This window comes from Garra rufa, chromosome 25 (assembly GCF_049309525.1).
Source record: "Garra rufa chromosome 25, GarRuf1.0, whole genome shotgun sequence".
Lineage (NCBI taxonomy): Eukaryota > Metazoa > Chordata > Actinopteri > Cypriniformes > Cyprinidae > Garra > Garra rufa.
In genome coordinates, this window is record NC_133385.1 from 25,614,890 (window position 1) to 25,628,108 (window position 13,219).

General features: G+C 31.1%; 2 protein-coding genes across 3 annotated transcripts in view; one reads left to right on the forward strand and one right to left on the reverse strand.

The window, feature by feature from the left end:
• Window positions 1-914, reverse strand: part of cib2 (calcium and integrin binding family member 2) — a 46,170-nt gene extending 45,256 nt beyond the window's left edge. Inside the window, exon 1 of the mRNA XM_073832131.1 lies at window positions 622-914. Coding sequence (XP_073688232.1) covers window positions 622-672 — 51 coding nt within the window. The 5' untranslated portion in view covers window positions 673-914. The remainder of the gene's footprint in view (window positions 1-621) is intronic.
• A 2,269-nt stretch (window positions 915-3,183) lies between these two features.
• lrrc61 (leucine rich repeat containing 61) lies at window positions 3,184-12,938 on the forward strand. Of its 2 annotated transcripts, none has more exons than XM_073832166.1 (9): window positions 3,184-3,481; window positions 5,995-6,090; window positions 6,175-6,321; window positions 9,767-9,827; window positions 9,912-9,997; window positions 10,071-10,136; window positions 10,397-10,465; window positions 11,960-12,082; window positions 12,182-12,938. In XM_073832166.1, the coding sequence occupies exons 1-9, from the start codon at window positions 3,454-3,456 to the stop codon at window positions 12,286-12,288; spliced, it is 783 nt and encodes a 260-aa protein (XP_073688267.1). In that variant the 5' UTR covers window positions 3,184-3,453; the 3' UTR covers window positions 12,289-12,938. The 2 variants fall into 2 exon arrangements, with proteins under 2 accessions (XP_073688267.1, XP_073688268.1); XM_073832167.1 differs by having other exon boundaries at window positions 3,448-3,481; window positions 11,957-12,082; window positions 12,182-12,937.
• The last annotated feature ends 281 nt before the right edge of the window (window positions 12,939-13,219 follow it).

Genomic DNA, 13,219 nt, shown 5'->3' on the forward strand with positions numbered 1-13,219 from the left:
GATCTTCTCACGTTCACCCACGAGGAGGTTAAAGAACAATATGATCAGATGTCCTCAGATATGCCTCAATGGCCAGACCTTAGGTTTCACACAAAGAGCAAATAATATATGATGTGATTCTAAATAAAAGTTTCTTACTTGTGTGTGCAAGCCATTTTCAAGAGCACCCTGAAGATTTATAAAACACTGCTATTTGAAATAGCCTAGAGTTTAAAAAGCTCAAGCACAATATCTAGGATCAATATTAATCTTATACTCATTTCCTACAAAAATCCTACAAACAGCACACTGTGAAAGACAATAAAGTCGCTTGTATGCCGCAGACAATAAACTAAGAACAAGGTGAACCTCATATAAAATCATACAGAACATCTTTGGGAATAAACCCTACTGTCAGCTTCTAGATATATTCTTCATGAAATAGAATTTTTAGGCAGTATATTATTTTTAGTTAGTTTTTAAGAATACTTACTTAAAATGAAACTAAATAAACATTGATTTTAACTGAATGAAGAAAGAAAGAGTCAAAACCACAGATCTGTTCATTCCTTAAACCAAAACTTGCTTTTGTTGCTGTTTAATTTTTGTCTGTAAATAACGCTGAAGACTATAGTATCTTACCTGATAGGCGTCTAGCTGTTCATCAGTAAATATCGTTTGCTTATTACCCATCTTAGTCGAGTGATTTTCCTCTCGTGCAGATGCATCACATTGGTCTTTTCTGTTCTAGGCATTTATGTCCACGGTTTGGCCAGCCGAGAAAATTGGGAGGCAGCATGAAATTTCAGTCCTTCCTGAAGTAGCCTATGCCTGTTGGTGGTAAAGGCGACACTCTCCATAAATACTTTAGCAGCTCAAGAAACGTTACACTTGTTTGACGCGTACCGTTCCTGACGCGCAGCATGTAGGCTCCTCGTCCCGTCCCTGTTCGCTCTCACTATGACGGAATTCTCAATGAAAATGATTCTTGAATTAACTTCACACCACCAGGGGGCAGCACTAAACACAGAAAACCTTGGATAGGCTATTATATTTATTTATGCAATATCTAAATTAAACTAATACTAAAAGTTTAAATACTTTTTTTTTATTAAGAACTGTGTATCACAATTATTAAAAAACGCATCATTATTATTTCTATTATTCGTACAGGGATACATAATGAAACAAATTTTAAAATAGAACTAAAATATAAGGGTTTTGAGAGACTAAATATATATGTTTTCCAGGAGCTTCTAAGCAATAGGAAGCTGCGATAAGCTGTAGAAAGAATAATTAAGACCATCGATATTATTTACGAATGCATATTCTCCTGCTTAATTATTTATTAATTATTAAAGTATATGTATGGTGAAATTAATTGCATTTTTCAAAATTAGTAAATTTAAATAATTTACACAGTGGAATTATTAATGAAATATAAAGAAATGTTTTCATGAATGGTTCTTCATTGAATTATCGATGCAAATAAAGAACCTTTTCTTACAGAATCCCCCCCCCCCTTGAAATTTACTGTACTTTTTACACTTGAAAACTTTGTAATGCAAAATTTACATGACAAAAATTCTAAAAAAAAGGAAAAAATTGTGTTACTTGCTTTTGTAATTTTGTAGCTTTTATTCCTAATTACGTTAAATTAGTTTATTATAATTTTTAATAGCTTTTTAGTTTCTTTTTATTTCTGTTAATAATTTCAGTGCTTAAACTTCTTTTAAATTAGTTGCCAGAGTAACATTTCTCATGTTTAGTGTATGTGTTCATCTATTTATTATTATTATTATTATTATTATCATTATTTCAGCTTTATTTACTAAAGTACAAATTTAGTAAAAAAAAAATAAAATAAATAAAAATAAAAAAATAAATCAGCCAAATAAAGTTTATATACACACACACATATATATATATATATATATATATATATATATATATATATATATATATATATATATATATATATATATATATATATATATATATATATTTTTTTTTTCTTTTTTTTTCTTTTTTATGAAAAGAGCACCAAGTCACTCGTGGCTCAAAAGTAGTTTAATTTATCAAAATATTGTAATTTTAGTGCTTAAATCAGTTTCTAATTTTTGTTCAGTGTTTTTAACCTATTTATTATTATTATTTCGGCTTTATTTAAACTATTATTTTATTTTAACTTATTTTTAAGTTTTTATTATTTGTTTAACAAAAATAACCATTCATGAAAATATAAAAATAATTTTCACATAGTTTAAGGACAAAATATTTGTCAAAGGTTATGTAAGTCTGACAATCAATTAATAAAAAACGTATATAATGTTTAATAATATTATTTAGAATTATTTTTTTTTACATTAGTAATAGTCTGTAGTAATTATAATTATCTGTATATATATAAAAAAAAGAATACATGAAAAAAATCAGTCCACTAAAGTTTATTTTATTTTATTTATTTATTTATTTATTTATTTTTTATGAAGAGCACCAAGTCACTCATGGCTCAAAACAAAAGTTAATTTATCAAAATAATGCAATTTTAGTGCTTAAACTTCTTTTAAATCATTTTCTAATTTTTGTTCAGTGTCATCTATTTATTATTATTATTTCAGCTTTATTTAAACTATAATTTTATTTTAACTTATTATTTAACAAAAATAACTAGTTCATGAGAATATAAAAATTGCAATAATTTTCACATAGTTTAAGGACAAAATATTTTTTAAAGGTTATGTAAATCTCACAAATGATTCATAAATAAAGTATATAATATTTAATAACATTCTTTTTTTAAGTTCTTTTTTGCATTAGTAATAGTCTGTAGTAAGCAAAACCAAAAAAAAATGTTTATCTTCCACTTTATAAAAACAAATCAGCCCACTAAAGTAACATTTTACATTATTATCTGTTATTATTGCATTTTAAATAATTAAATTGGTGCCAAAATTACAATCTGCATTAATTAGCATTATTATTTTTTTTTACTTTATTAGACTAAAAAAGAAGAATAAGAAACTACAGCTTATGTAAGGACACTAACATGTTGTTATAATATTAACGATAACGTTTGAGTAAAAAAAGAAAAGAAAAAACTGCATTCTTGTTCTTGTTTCCATGACAATATATCCTAGTAACCACTGTAAGCACACAAAAACACAGAAAGGGCAACTTCCGGCTGGGCTGAACTTTAAATAATTAATTTATCCAGGTGTTAATTAAACCAAGAGAACGCTAGAGATGAATAAAAACGCCGGAGCAGTGAAACAGCAGGGGGGCAAATCATGTCCGCATTAAAAGCAGGAGTATCTAGGGCAGACGCTACAGTAAGGCTAGCCGCAGAGCTAACAGTCACACCTGCTCAGATCTGCTGTGTGTACCGCATACTGTACATGCCCACCAGCATTTATATTCAAAACATCCATCCCATGCTGTAATCTGCGAATGACTGCGTAAATCTAAGCGACAATGGACTCGAAGAGGGAAAAAGACAACGGTGAGTTAACGTTAGTTGATAAAGCAGTGTTTTAATGTTAGCGCTTGCTAGCAGCGGTAGCTGTCCACACACTGTGGTGCTGATTCGCAAACACACTTCGGTGACTAAAATGACTTTTATGTTCATTTTGAGGACTATTTCTTTTGTTTGGCAGCCTAATACATGTAGTCGTGAATTACTGCATGGGTAAAACAGCATGGCGTCTCCTTTTGAGGACATCAGTCGCTTGTTGCTCCGTATGTATGAATCTGGTTCATTAAAGACATGCTTTGGTTCCGTTGATTAAACCAACTGTTGGTTTGCAACAACTTTTAGTGTTTACACATTATCTCAGCTATTTTAATTTAGTTCGTGAAACTCTTTCAAGTGGGTGCTGTGCGTGTTGTCATTGTTGTCTTAAAATGGGCTAGAAAAGATTTTCTAATTTAAATATTGTCCATATTAATTCATATATTAATTCAGTTAGGTTAAGTAAGATCATTGTTATTTTTATATGATTTCTAAATCTTTTTTGAAAAAGCAGAAATTAAGAAACCAATCCTATAACAGTGTTGGTTTATTATTATTTATCTAATATTATATTATTTATTAATATTTTGAATGAGCTTTAATTTAAACTTTAGTTCATTTTTAGTCATTTTGTTATTTGCTTTTGTCATGTATGCGAGTGTATATATACATTTTAATAAAGACTATTGAATTAATTCATTAATTCAGTAGTAAATAATAAAATAATTCTAATAATATTATTAAAATAAAATAATACTAATATTACTATTTAGGTTTATTATTTGTATTATTTATTTGTATGTAGTTAGTAATTTTAGTGCCTAAACTTATTTTAAATTAGTTGCCAGAACAACATTTCTCTCTTTTTTTTTTTTTCATCTTTTTTCTTCACAAATGTTAAGTGATGTAAAAAAGTAAAAATAATATCACTGGCATGTTTTCACATAGTTCAAGGACAAAATGTTTGTCAATGTTTACGTAAATCTGACAAATGCTTCATAAATAAATATAATGTGCAATAATATTACTTAGAATTTCTTTATTAATTTAGTCATTTAATTGAATTAATTCAATTCAAATATTTATTAAAAATAACCTTAATTTTTAGTCATTTATTAAAATATTCTTAGTAATGTTTTAGTAATAGTCTGAAGTAATTATAATTATCTGTGTTTAAAAACAAAAACAAAAAATGTCTTCTTTTTAAAATAAATCAGCTCACTAAAGTAAAAAGTAAAGCATGGTATTACATTTTAAATTTAATTGGTGCCAAAGTTTCAATCTGCATTAATTAGCTAATTAATTTATTTAGTTAATTTGACTGAATTTTTGTCAATTTGCCAGAACAACATTTTTCATTTTTGTTTGGTGTTTTTCATCTATTTATTGTTATTATTTATTATTATTTATTTATTATTTTTAATATTTATTATTATTTCAGCTTTATTTCAATTGACAAAAATGTTTTAAACTATTTTTAATTTTATTTAACAAAAAAAATGTTATTGAAAATATAAAAATAGTATCAGTGGCAATATTCATTATTAAATGCCATAATATTTATTATTAAAATGTATTATTCTTTTTATTAATTTAATAATTGAATTCAATTAATTCAATTCAATCTTTATTAAAAATAATCTCATTTATTTTAGTAATAGTCCGTAGTAATATATTGTTATCTGTATTTAAAAACAATAACAAAAAAGTATGTATTTTACATAAAAAAATCTGCCCACTAAAATAAAATAAAAAGTACATTATTAGCTGTTATTATTATATTTTTAAATAATAAAAGTAGTGCCAAAGTTACAATCTGCATCAATTAATTAATTAATTTCTTTAGTTAATTTCTTTTCACTTCCAGAACAAAAATGTACAGATAATTTACTCACCCCCTTGTCATCCAAGATGTTCATGTCTTTCTTTCTTCAGTCGATATGAAATTATGTTTCTTGAGGAAAACATTTCAGGAATTATCTCCATATAGTGGACTTCAAAGGTGCCCTCATGTTCAAACTTCCAAAATGCAGTTTTATAGGCAGAAACATGTTTCCTAAAAAACATAATTGCTTATTGACTAAAGAAAGAAAGAACATTTTGGATGACAAGGGGGTGAGTAAATTCTGTAAATCTGTAAATTTTTGTTCTGGATGTGAATGTTAAAAAACTAGAGGAAACTACAGATTATGGAAGGACACAAGGATGTTGTTATTGTATAATGCTAAAAATATTTAAGTTTAAAAAAAGAACATTTGCTGGGCATTAAATTAAACCCAGAGGAGCTCCTTAGCTGTAATCCGGTCTTTGAGAATTCAAGAAAAGCGACACAAAAAGCAAGATTAAAACTGTAATTACCATGAACCTTTTGAATCATGTAGAGCCACATTTATAATCTCCCCACGGAAAAATACTGAACCGACCAGAAAGAGCTTTAATACTCAACGGACTATCAGAAAACTGCTGCGTAAAGTATAATCACACGCTTTCTCCTCATATTCCAGAAACAGAATGTGCAAAGATCACCACTGTGCTTCTGAAGTCCCGCACCGGGGAGTTCGATTTGGAGTCCATCATGTTTCTTAAACTAAGGAATTTAGGTAAAACGATACTGATTTTAGAGTCTGCAGCATACATTCTCAAAATATGCTAAACACAATCTTGCATGTTTTTTTTTTTTGCAGGAATTTATGATCTTGGATGTATAGGAGAGTGTTTAAACTTAGAGAGGCTGGACCTCTCTAAAAATAACATCACAAATCTGGGGCCTCTATCACCTCTACGAAGACTTCTTGTTCTTAACTTGTCAGCTAATAGAATCTCTAATTTAGGTAATGGTTATTTCTATCTTAATGGAATGCTTCTCCAAAAAATTACATTTGCTAAAAATTAGACTCCCCCTCAGGTCATCCAAGATGTAGATAGGTTTGTTTCTTAATGGGAACAGATTTGGAGGAATTTAGCTTTACATCACTTGCTCACCAATGGGTTCTTTGCAGTGAATGGGTGCCATCAGAATGAGAGTCCAAACAAACAGCGGATAAAAACATCACAATAATCCACAAGACGTTAATTGATGTACTGGAGTGGTGTGGATTACTTGTGAATAATTGTGATGTTTTAATCAGCTGTTTGGAATTTCATTTTGACGGCACCCATTCACTGCAAAGGATCCATTGGTGAGCAAGTGATGTAATATAACATTAAATTTCTCTAAATCTGTACTGATGAAGAAACAAAAACACCTACATTTTGAATGGCCTGAGATTTCAGTAAATTTTCAGGAAAGGTTCATTTTTTATATGAACTATTCCTTTAATGTGATTATATACACTACCAGTCAAAAGTTTTCGAATAGTAAGATTTTTAATGTTTTTTAAAGAAGTCTCTTTTGCTCATCTCTTTACTATTATTGTAACTCTTTTCTATTTGAATATATTTAATTTATTCCTGTGATATCAAAGCTGGATTTTTAGCATCATTACTCCAGTCACACGATCCTTCCGAAATCATTCTGATATTCTGATTTGCTGCTCAAAAAACATTTATTGTTATTATTATTATTATTATTATTATTATTAATTTCTTTTAATTATTATTATTATGTTGAAAACAGCTGAGTAGATTTTTCTTAGGTTTCTTATATGAATAGATGAATAGATTGTTCAAAAGAAGAACATTTATCTGAAATAGAAATCTTTTGTAACATTATAAATGTTTTTGTCATCAATTTCGATCAATTTAAAGCATCCTTGCTAAATAAAAGTATTAATTTTTAGAATTTCTTTGACCAAAAGAAAAGGAATATATATACATACAGTCAAGCCTGAAATTATTCATTCCCCTGGCAAATTCTGACTTAGTTACTTTTATTCAACCAGCAAGTTTTTGGTTTTTTTTTTGACCGGAAATTACACAGGCTTCTCCCAAAAGATAATAAGATGATGTACAAAAGGTGTAAAATATATTACTCATCTTTTAATTAAATTTGAACAAAAAGTGGCATGTCCAAAATTATTCATACCCTTCTCAATAATCAATAGAAAAGCCTTTATTGGCTATTACAGCAATCAAACGCTTCCTATAATTGCTAACCAGCTTTCTGCATGTCTCCACTGGTATTTTTGCCCATTCATCTTTAGCCATGAGCTCCAACTCTTTCAGGTTGGAGGGTCTCCTTTCCATCACCCTGATCTTTAGCTCCCTCCACAGATTCTCAATTGGATTTAAGTCAGGACTCTGGCTGGGCCACTGCAAAACGTTAATGTTTTGTCTGTTAACCATTTCTTCACCACTTTTGCTGTGCTTTGGGTCGTTGTCGTGCTGACATGTCCACTGGTGCCCAAGGCCAAGTTTCTCTGCAGACTGCCTGATGTTGCTGTTGAGAATTTTGATGTATTGCTCCTTTTTCATGGTGCCGTTTACTGTGATTAGGTTCCCTGGTCTTTTTTACCTCTCTCACTATCCTCCTGGCCAGCACAAGTGTCACCTTTGGCTTTCGACCACATCCTCTGAGATTTTTCACAGTGCGGAACAACTTATATTTTTAATAATACTTTGCACTGTAGCCACTGGAACTTCAAAACATTTAGATACGGTCTTATAGACCTTTCCTGAGTTGTGAGCAGCCACAATGCACAGCTGCAGGTCCTCAGTGAGCTCCTTTGTCTTAGCCACGACTGTCCACAAACCAACAGCAGAGAGCTTCTGTTTTTCACCTGTTGAGTTGATTAAAACAGCTGTCCCCAATGAATCAGGGTAATTATGATGCTTTAACAGCTTGGACTATTTGGAATGGCATAGAACTTTGCATTTTCCTATAGACTGTGACAGTTCGCAAAGGGTATGAATAATTTTGGACATGCCACTTTTTGTTCAAATGTAAATAAAAGCTGAGAAATATTTTTTCCACAATGATGCCTCTTGTCATTTCCGGTTAAAAAAAATTGCTGGTTGAATAAAAGTAACTTTAAATCAGAATTAGCCAGGGGTATGAATAATTTCAGGCTTGACTGTATATACAGTCGTGGCCAAAAGTTTTGAGAATGACAACGTACTGGACCTCTGCAATTCGACTGCTCTCTATCAACTTCTGGGCCAAATCCTGACTGATAGCAACCCATTCTTTCATAATCACTTCTTGGAGTTTGTCAGAATTAGTGGGTTTTTGTTTGTCCACCTGCCTCTTGAGGATTGACCACAAGTTTTAAGATCTTGGGAGTTTCCAGGCCATGGACCCAAAATGTCAACGTTTTGGTCCCCGAGCCACTTAGTTATCACTTTTGCCTTATGGCACGGTGCTCCATCGTGCTGGAAAATGCATTGTTCTTCACCAAACTGTTGTTGGAAGAAGTTGCTGTTGGAGGGTGTTTTGGTACCATTCTTTATTCATGGCTGTGTTTTTGGGCAAAATTGTGAGTGAGCCCACTCCCTTGGTTGAGAAGCAACCCCACACATGAATGGTCTCAGGATGCTTTACTGTTGGCATGACACAGGACTGATGGTAGCGCTCACCTTTTCTTCTCCGGACAAGCCTTTTTCCAGATGCCCCAAACAATCGGAAAGAGGCTTCATCAGAGAATATGACTTTGCCCCAGTCCTCAGCAGTCCATTCGCCATACTTTTTGCAGAAGATAAATCTGTCCCTGCTGTTTTTTTTTTTGGAGAGAAGTGGCTTCTTTGCTGCCCTTCTTGACACCAGGCCATCTTCCAAAAGTCTTGGCCTCACTGTGCGTTCAGATGCGCTCACACCTGCCTGCTGCCATTCCTGAGCAAGCTCTGCACTGGTGGCACTCCGATGCCGCAGCTGAATCCTCTTTAGAAGACGATCCTGGTGCTTGCGGGACTTTCTTGGACGCCCTGAAGCCTTCTTAACAATGCAGTGGAAAGTTTTTTTCGAGATTAAGTTAATTTTCATGGCAAAGAAGGACTATGCAATTCATCTGATCACTCTTCATAACATTCTGGAGTATATGCAAATTGCTATTATAAAAACTTAAACAGCAACTTTTCCAATTTCCAATATTTATGTAATTCTAAAAACTTTTGGCCACGACTGTATATAAAAATTAAATAGTCATTTTAAAAAGTAACAATATTTCAAAATTGTACCGTTGTTTCTGTACTTTGCATCAAATAAATGCTGGTTTGGTGACCAGAAGAGACTTCTTTAACAAACATTAAAAATCACACTGTTCAAAAACTTTTGACTGATAGTGTATGTAAAAAATCATGCTATTATATCTGATTTTTGAAGTTAAACGTGTTTCTTCTCAGAACCGCTTTCCGGCTGTGAAAGTTTACAGAGTTTGAATGTTGCTGGCAATGTGATACCGAGGTAAGCAACCTTTTTAGCCACTCATATATTGATCTGCTTTCCTATCCACCATTTTATGTCACACATGATGCATTGCACCCACAGTGTAGATAATCTTCATGCACTCAAGTGTTTAAAGAAGCTGGAGAGCATCAGACTGAAGGACAACACCTATAATTACACAAATCCAGGTTAGCAGATTTCTGGCTTTATTTGATTATATGTTTCTGGAGTTCTAAATGTGGTCCTTCTATTTTGCTACAGTCTGCAAGAATTCATCATACCGGACTCTTATTCTTGATATCTTCCCAAACATGAAAGTGTTGGATGGTGAGTGTTTCGTATTTTGCTAAACAATTTTGTTGTTGTTGTTGTTGTTGTTATCTTTTGCCATTAAAATAGTACTGTCAGGACTGTCATTATAGAAATGGTCTGGCTGTGTATGTGTTGTTTAATTTGCGCATTGTCAATAAATCACATGCAAAATTTTCCTCTCCCATCTGGGCTTTTATGGAATTGCGTGCTAATTTTCCCTGTTTAGTAAATCTGGCCCTAAATGATTTGCTCAGTCTTTTAATGTATAATTTCAGGTGAAAGGGTGGTGGGACGTGGAAGTGACTTATACCAACTATGCAAAGACATTGATGATACCATTAAAGGTATTTACTGGAATTTTAATTCTGTTATTTGATAGATTTTAAGAGAAAAACTCACTGCACTTGTGTATTATATTATACCATGACATTATGTGTATAATATTGTATGATAATGCCATGCTGTAATGAAACATTTTTTTTGCATTAAAGATATGATAGTGCTTGTTAACTAAAAATACACTTATGTTTAAAAGTTAAGGGTTAGTACATTTTTTTTAAGTAATTAATACTTTAATCCAGCAAGGATGCATTATATTGATCAAAAGTGACAGTAAACACTTTAACATTGTTACAAAATATTTTATTTTAACTAAATGTGGTTGTTTTAAACTTTATATCCATTAATAAATACAGAAAAAATGAATGGCGGTTCCTATAAAAATATTAAACAATTGTTTTAAATATTGATAATATAATTGATAATTTAACATTGAACGATTTCTACAGGATCATGTGACACTAAAAACTGGAATAATGATGCTAAAAATTCAGCTTTGATCACAAGAAACAATAATATTTTAAAGTATATTAAAAAAATAACATTTTCTATTTATTAATATAATATATTTATGAATATGTTCTTATTAAAAACATTTTATTTAATCACTTTTTAATACTTTTTTTTCTGGTTTTGTTATCTATTATACACTACTTGTCAAAAGTTTTTGAACAGCAGGATTTTTAACGTTTTTAAAGAAGGCTTTTCTGCTCACCAAGCCTGCATTTATTTGATCCAAAGTACAGCAAAACAGTAAAATTTTGAAATATTTTATATATTTATATTTTAATATATTTTAAAATGTAATTTATTTCTGTGATCAAATCTGAATTTTCAGCATCATTACTCCAGTCTTCAGTGTCACATGATCCTTCAGAACTCATTCTAATATGCTGATTTCCTGTTCAAGAAACATTTATTATTAAAATTATTGTTATCAATATTTAAAACAGTTGAGTACATTTTTTCACGATTCTTTGATTAATATAAGAATCCAAAGATCAGCATTTATCTGAAATAGCTTTTTTGGAAAATAAATGATAGAGAATAACACATTCATTTAGCATGGACGCTTTAAAATAATCAAAAGTGATGATAAAGACATTTATAATGTTACAAAAGATTTCTATTTCAGATAAATGCTGTTCTTCTGAACTTTCTATTCATCAAAGAAACCTAAAAAAAAAATCTACTCAGCTGTTTTCAACATCAAAATAATAATTAGAATATAAGCAAATCAGAATATTAGAATGATTTCTGAAGGATCACGTGACTGTTATGATGCTAAAAATGTAGCTTTAAAACCACAGGAATAAATTACATGTTAAAATATATTCAAATAAAAAACAGTTAATTTAAATAGTAAATGTTACTGTTTTTGCTAAACTTTGAATCAAACAAATGCAGGCTTGGTGAGCAGAAGAGACTTCTTCAAAAATCTTACTGTTCAAAAACTTTTGACTGGTAGCGTATATTCATTTATTTTTTATTATTAGCAGGCATGTATAAAAATGGCCAACTGCCTGAGGTGCCAGAGACCAAACCTTGGGTGGATGATGGCTTTTGGGACATAAAGCGATCAAGCAATGCCATAGTTGATGAAGCCTATAAACAATTCAGTGGTATGACTAAAATTAATGAATTAATTAATGAATTAAAACACATCAGCTGTCACACTTCTAAAGTCTTGATTGAATATATTTTGGTAATTATTTCAACAGATGTTCTTCATGAATGCAGGCTGCTGAACAGTCGAGCAGCCCATGTGATCTCGCAAAACGAGCGGACCATCAGCCTCAAGAGCCAACCAAAGCAGTATGCTGTTTGAATCTGGGAATCTTTCGATCTCATTACAGTACGTTTCCATAAGAATGCATATGGTTAGCTTTTTCTATGTCTTTTTAAAAGTCCATAAGCTTGATGCATCACCGGTGCCAGAAACCTAAAATGCTCCGTGTTGCCTGCAGTGTGAGGGTTTAGTTTTTGTAACTACACCTTGAGTTCTTTCTGATTTTCCACCGTTTAGAGAGACCGATACTGTAGTTACCCCTGATCCGATTTCATCACTGTCTCAGGATGCTGTCACAATTCCTCTTTGCACTCCTAACACAATGCTGTATTTAACATTATGCTTTAAAGTATGCTTAAAATGCTGCTATTTGTATATTTCGTAACGTTGAAGCACTTCTATTGTTTATGATCCACTTCTGAGGCTTTCCCATGTTGCTCTTCTCGTTTACAATTTTTAGTGAATGCTTTTTTGCCTTTTTATTGTATGCCTAATGTGGATGTTTTTTTCTTCTTCTTCTCTAAAACAGTTGTTTCATACTATATTGTTTCTTTTTATTCGCTCAAGCAGCTTAGGATACATTTAAAATGTATATGATGATCAGCTTTGCATCTTTGTATTTACATTTTGTTGGATAAAGTACATTCATGCCAGAAAATGTCCTTGTGTCTGTGTTTACTAATGTTACATATTGTAAAAAAGCAGACTATTGAAGAGTTTCAGAGTGTTTAAATGGTTAAAGTGCTAGTTTACCCAAAAATAAACATTCTGTCCTTATTTACTCACCCATATGTTGTTCCAAACAAAGACGTTCTTTCTTCCATTGAATACAAACGGCTGAATGACCTGAATGGTGTCAGAATATTCAGTTTTAAGTGAATACGTTTATTTTTGCACAATTTAGGTATAAAATATCGTTTCGAACACATTCAAGAAAACAACTCCATCTTGTGGTCTTTACTTGAATTGG

What these genes read in the sequence shown, in the direction of transcription:
- lrrc61 (XM_073832167.1), top strand. Translation starts at nt 3,454, where the DNA reads ATGGACTCGAAGAGGGAAAAAGACAACG. An exon ending in TCTTAAACTAAGGAATTTAG is followed by an intron (nt 6,091 to 6,174) that starts GTAAAACGATAC and finishes TTTTTTTTGCAG; the next exon opens with GAATTTATGATCTTGGATGT. An exon ending in AGCCTATAAACAATTCAGTG is followed by an intron (nt 12,083 to 12,181) that starts GTATGACTAAAA and finishes TTATTTCAACAG; the next exon opens with ATGTTCTTCATGAATGCAGG.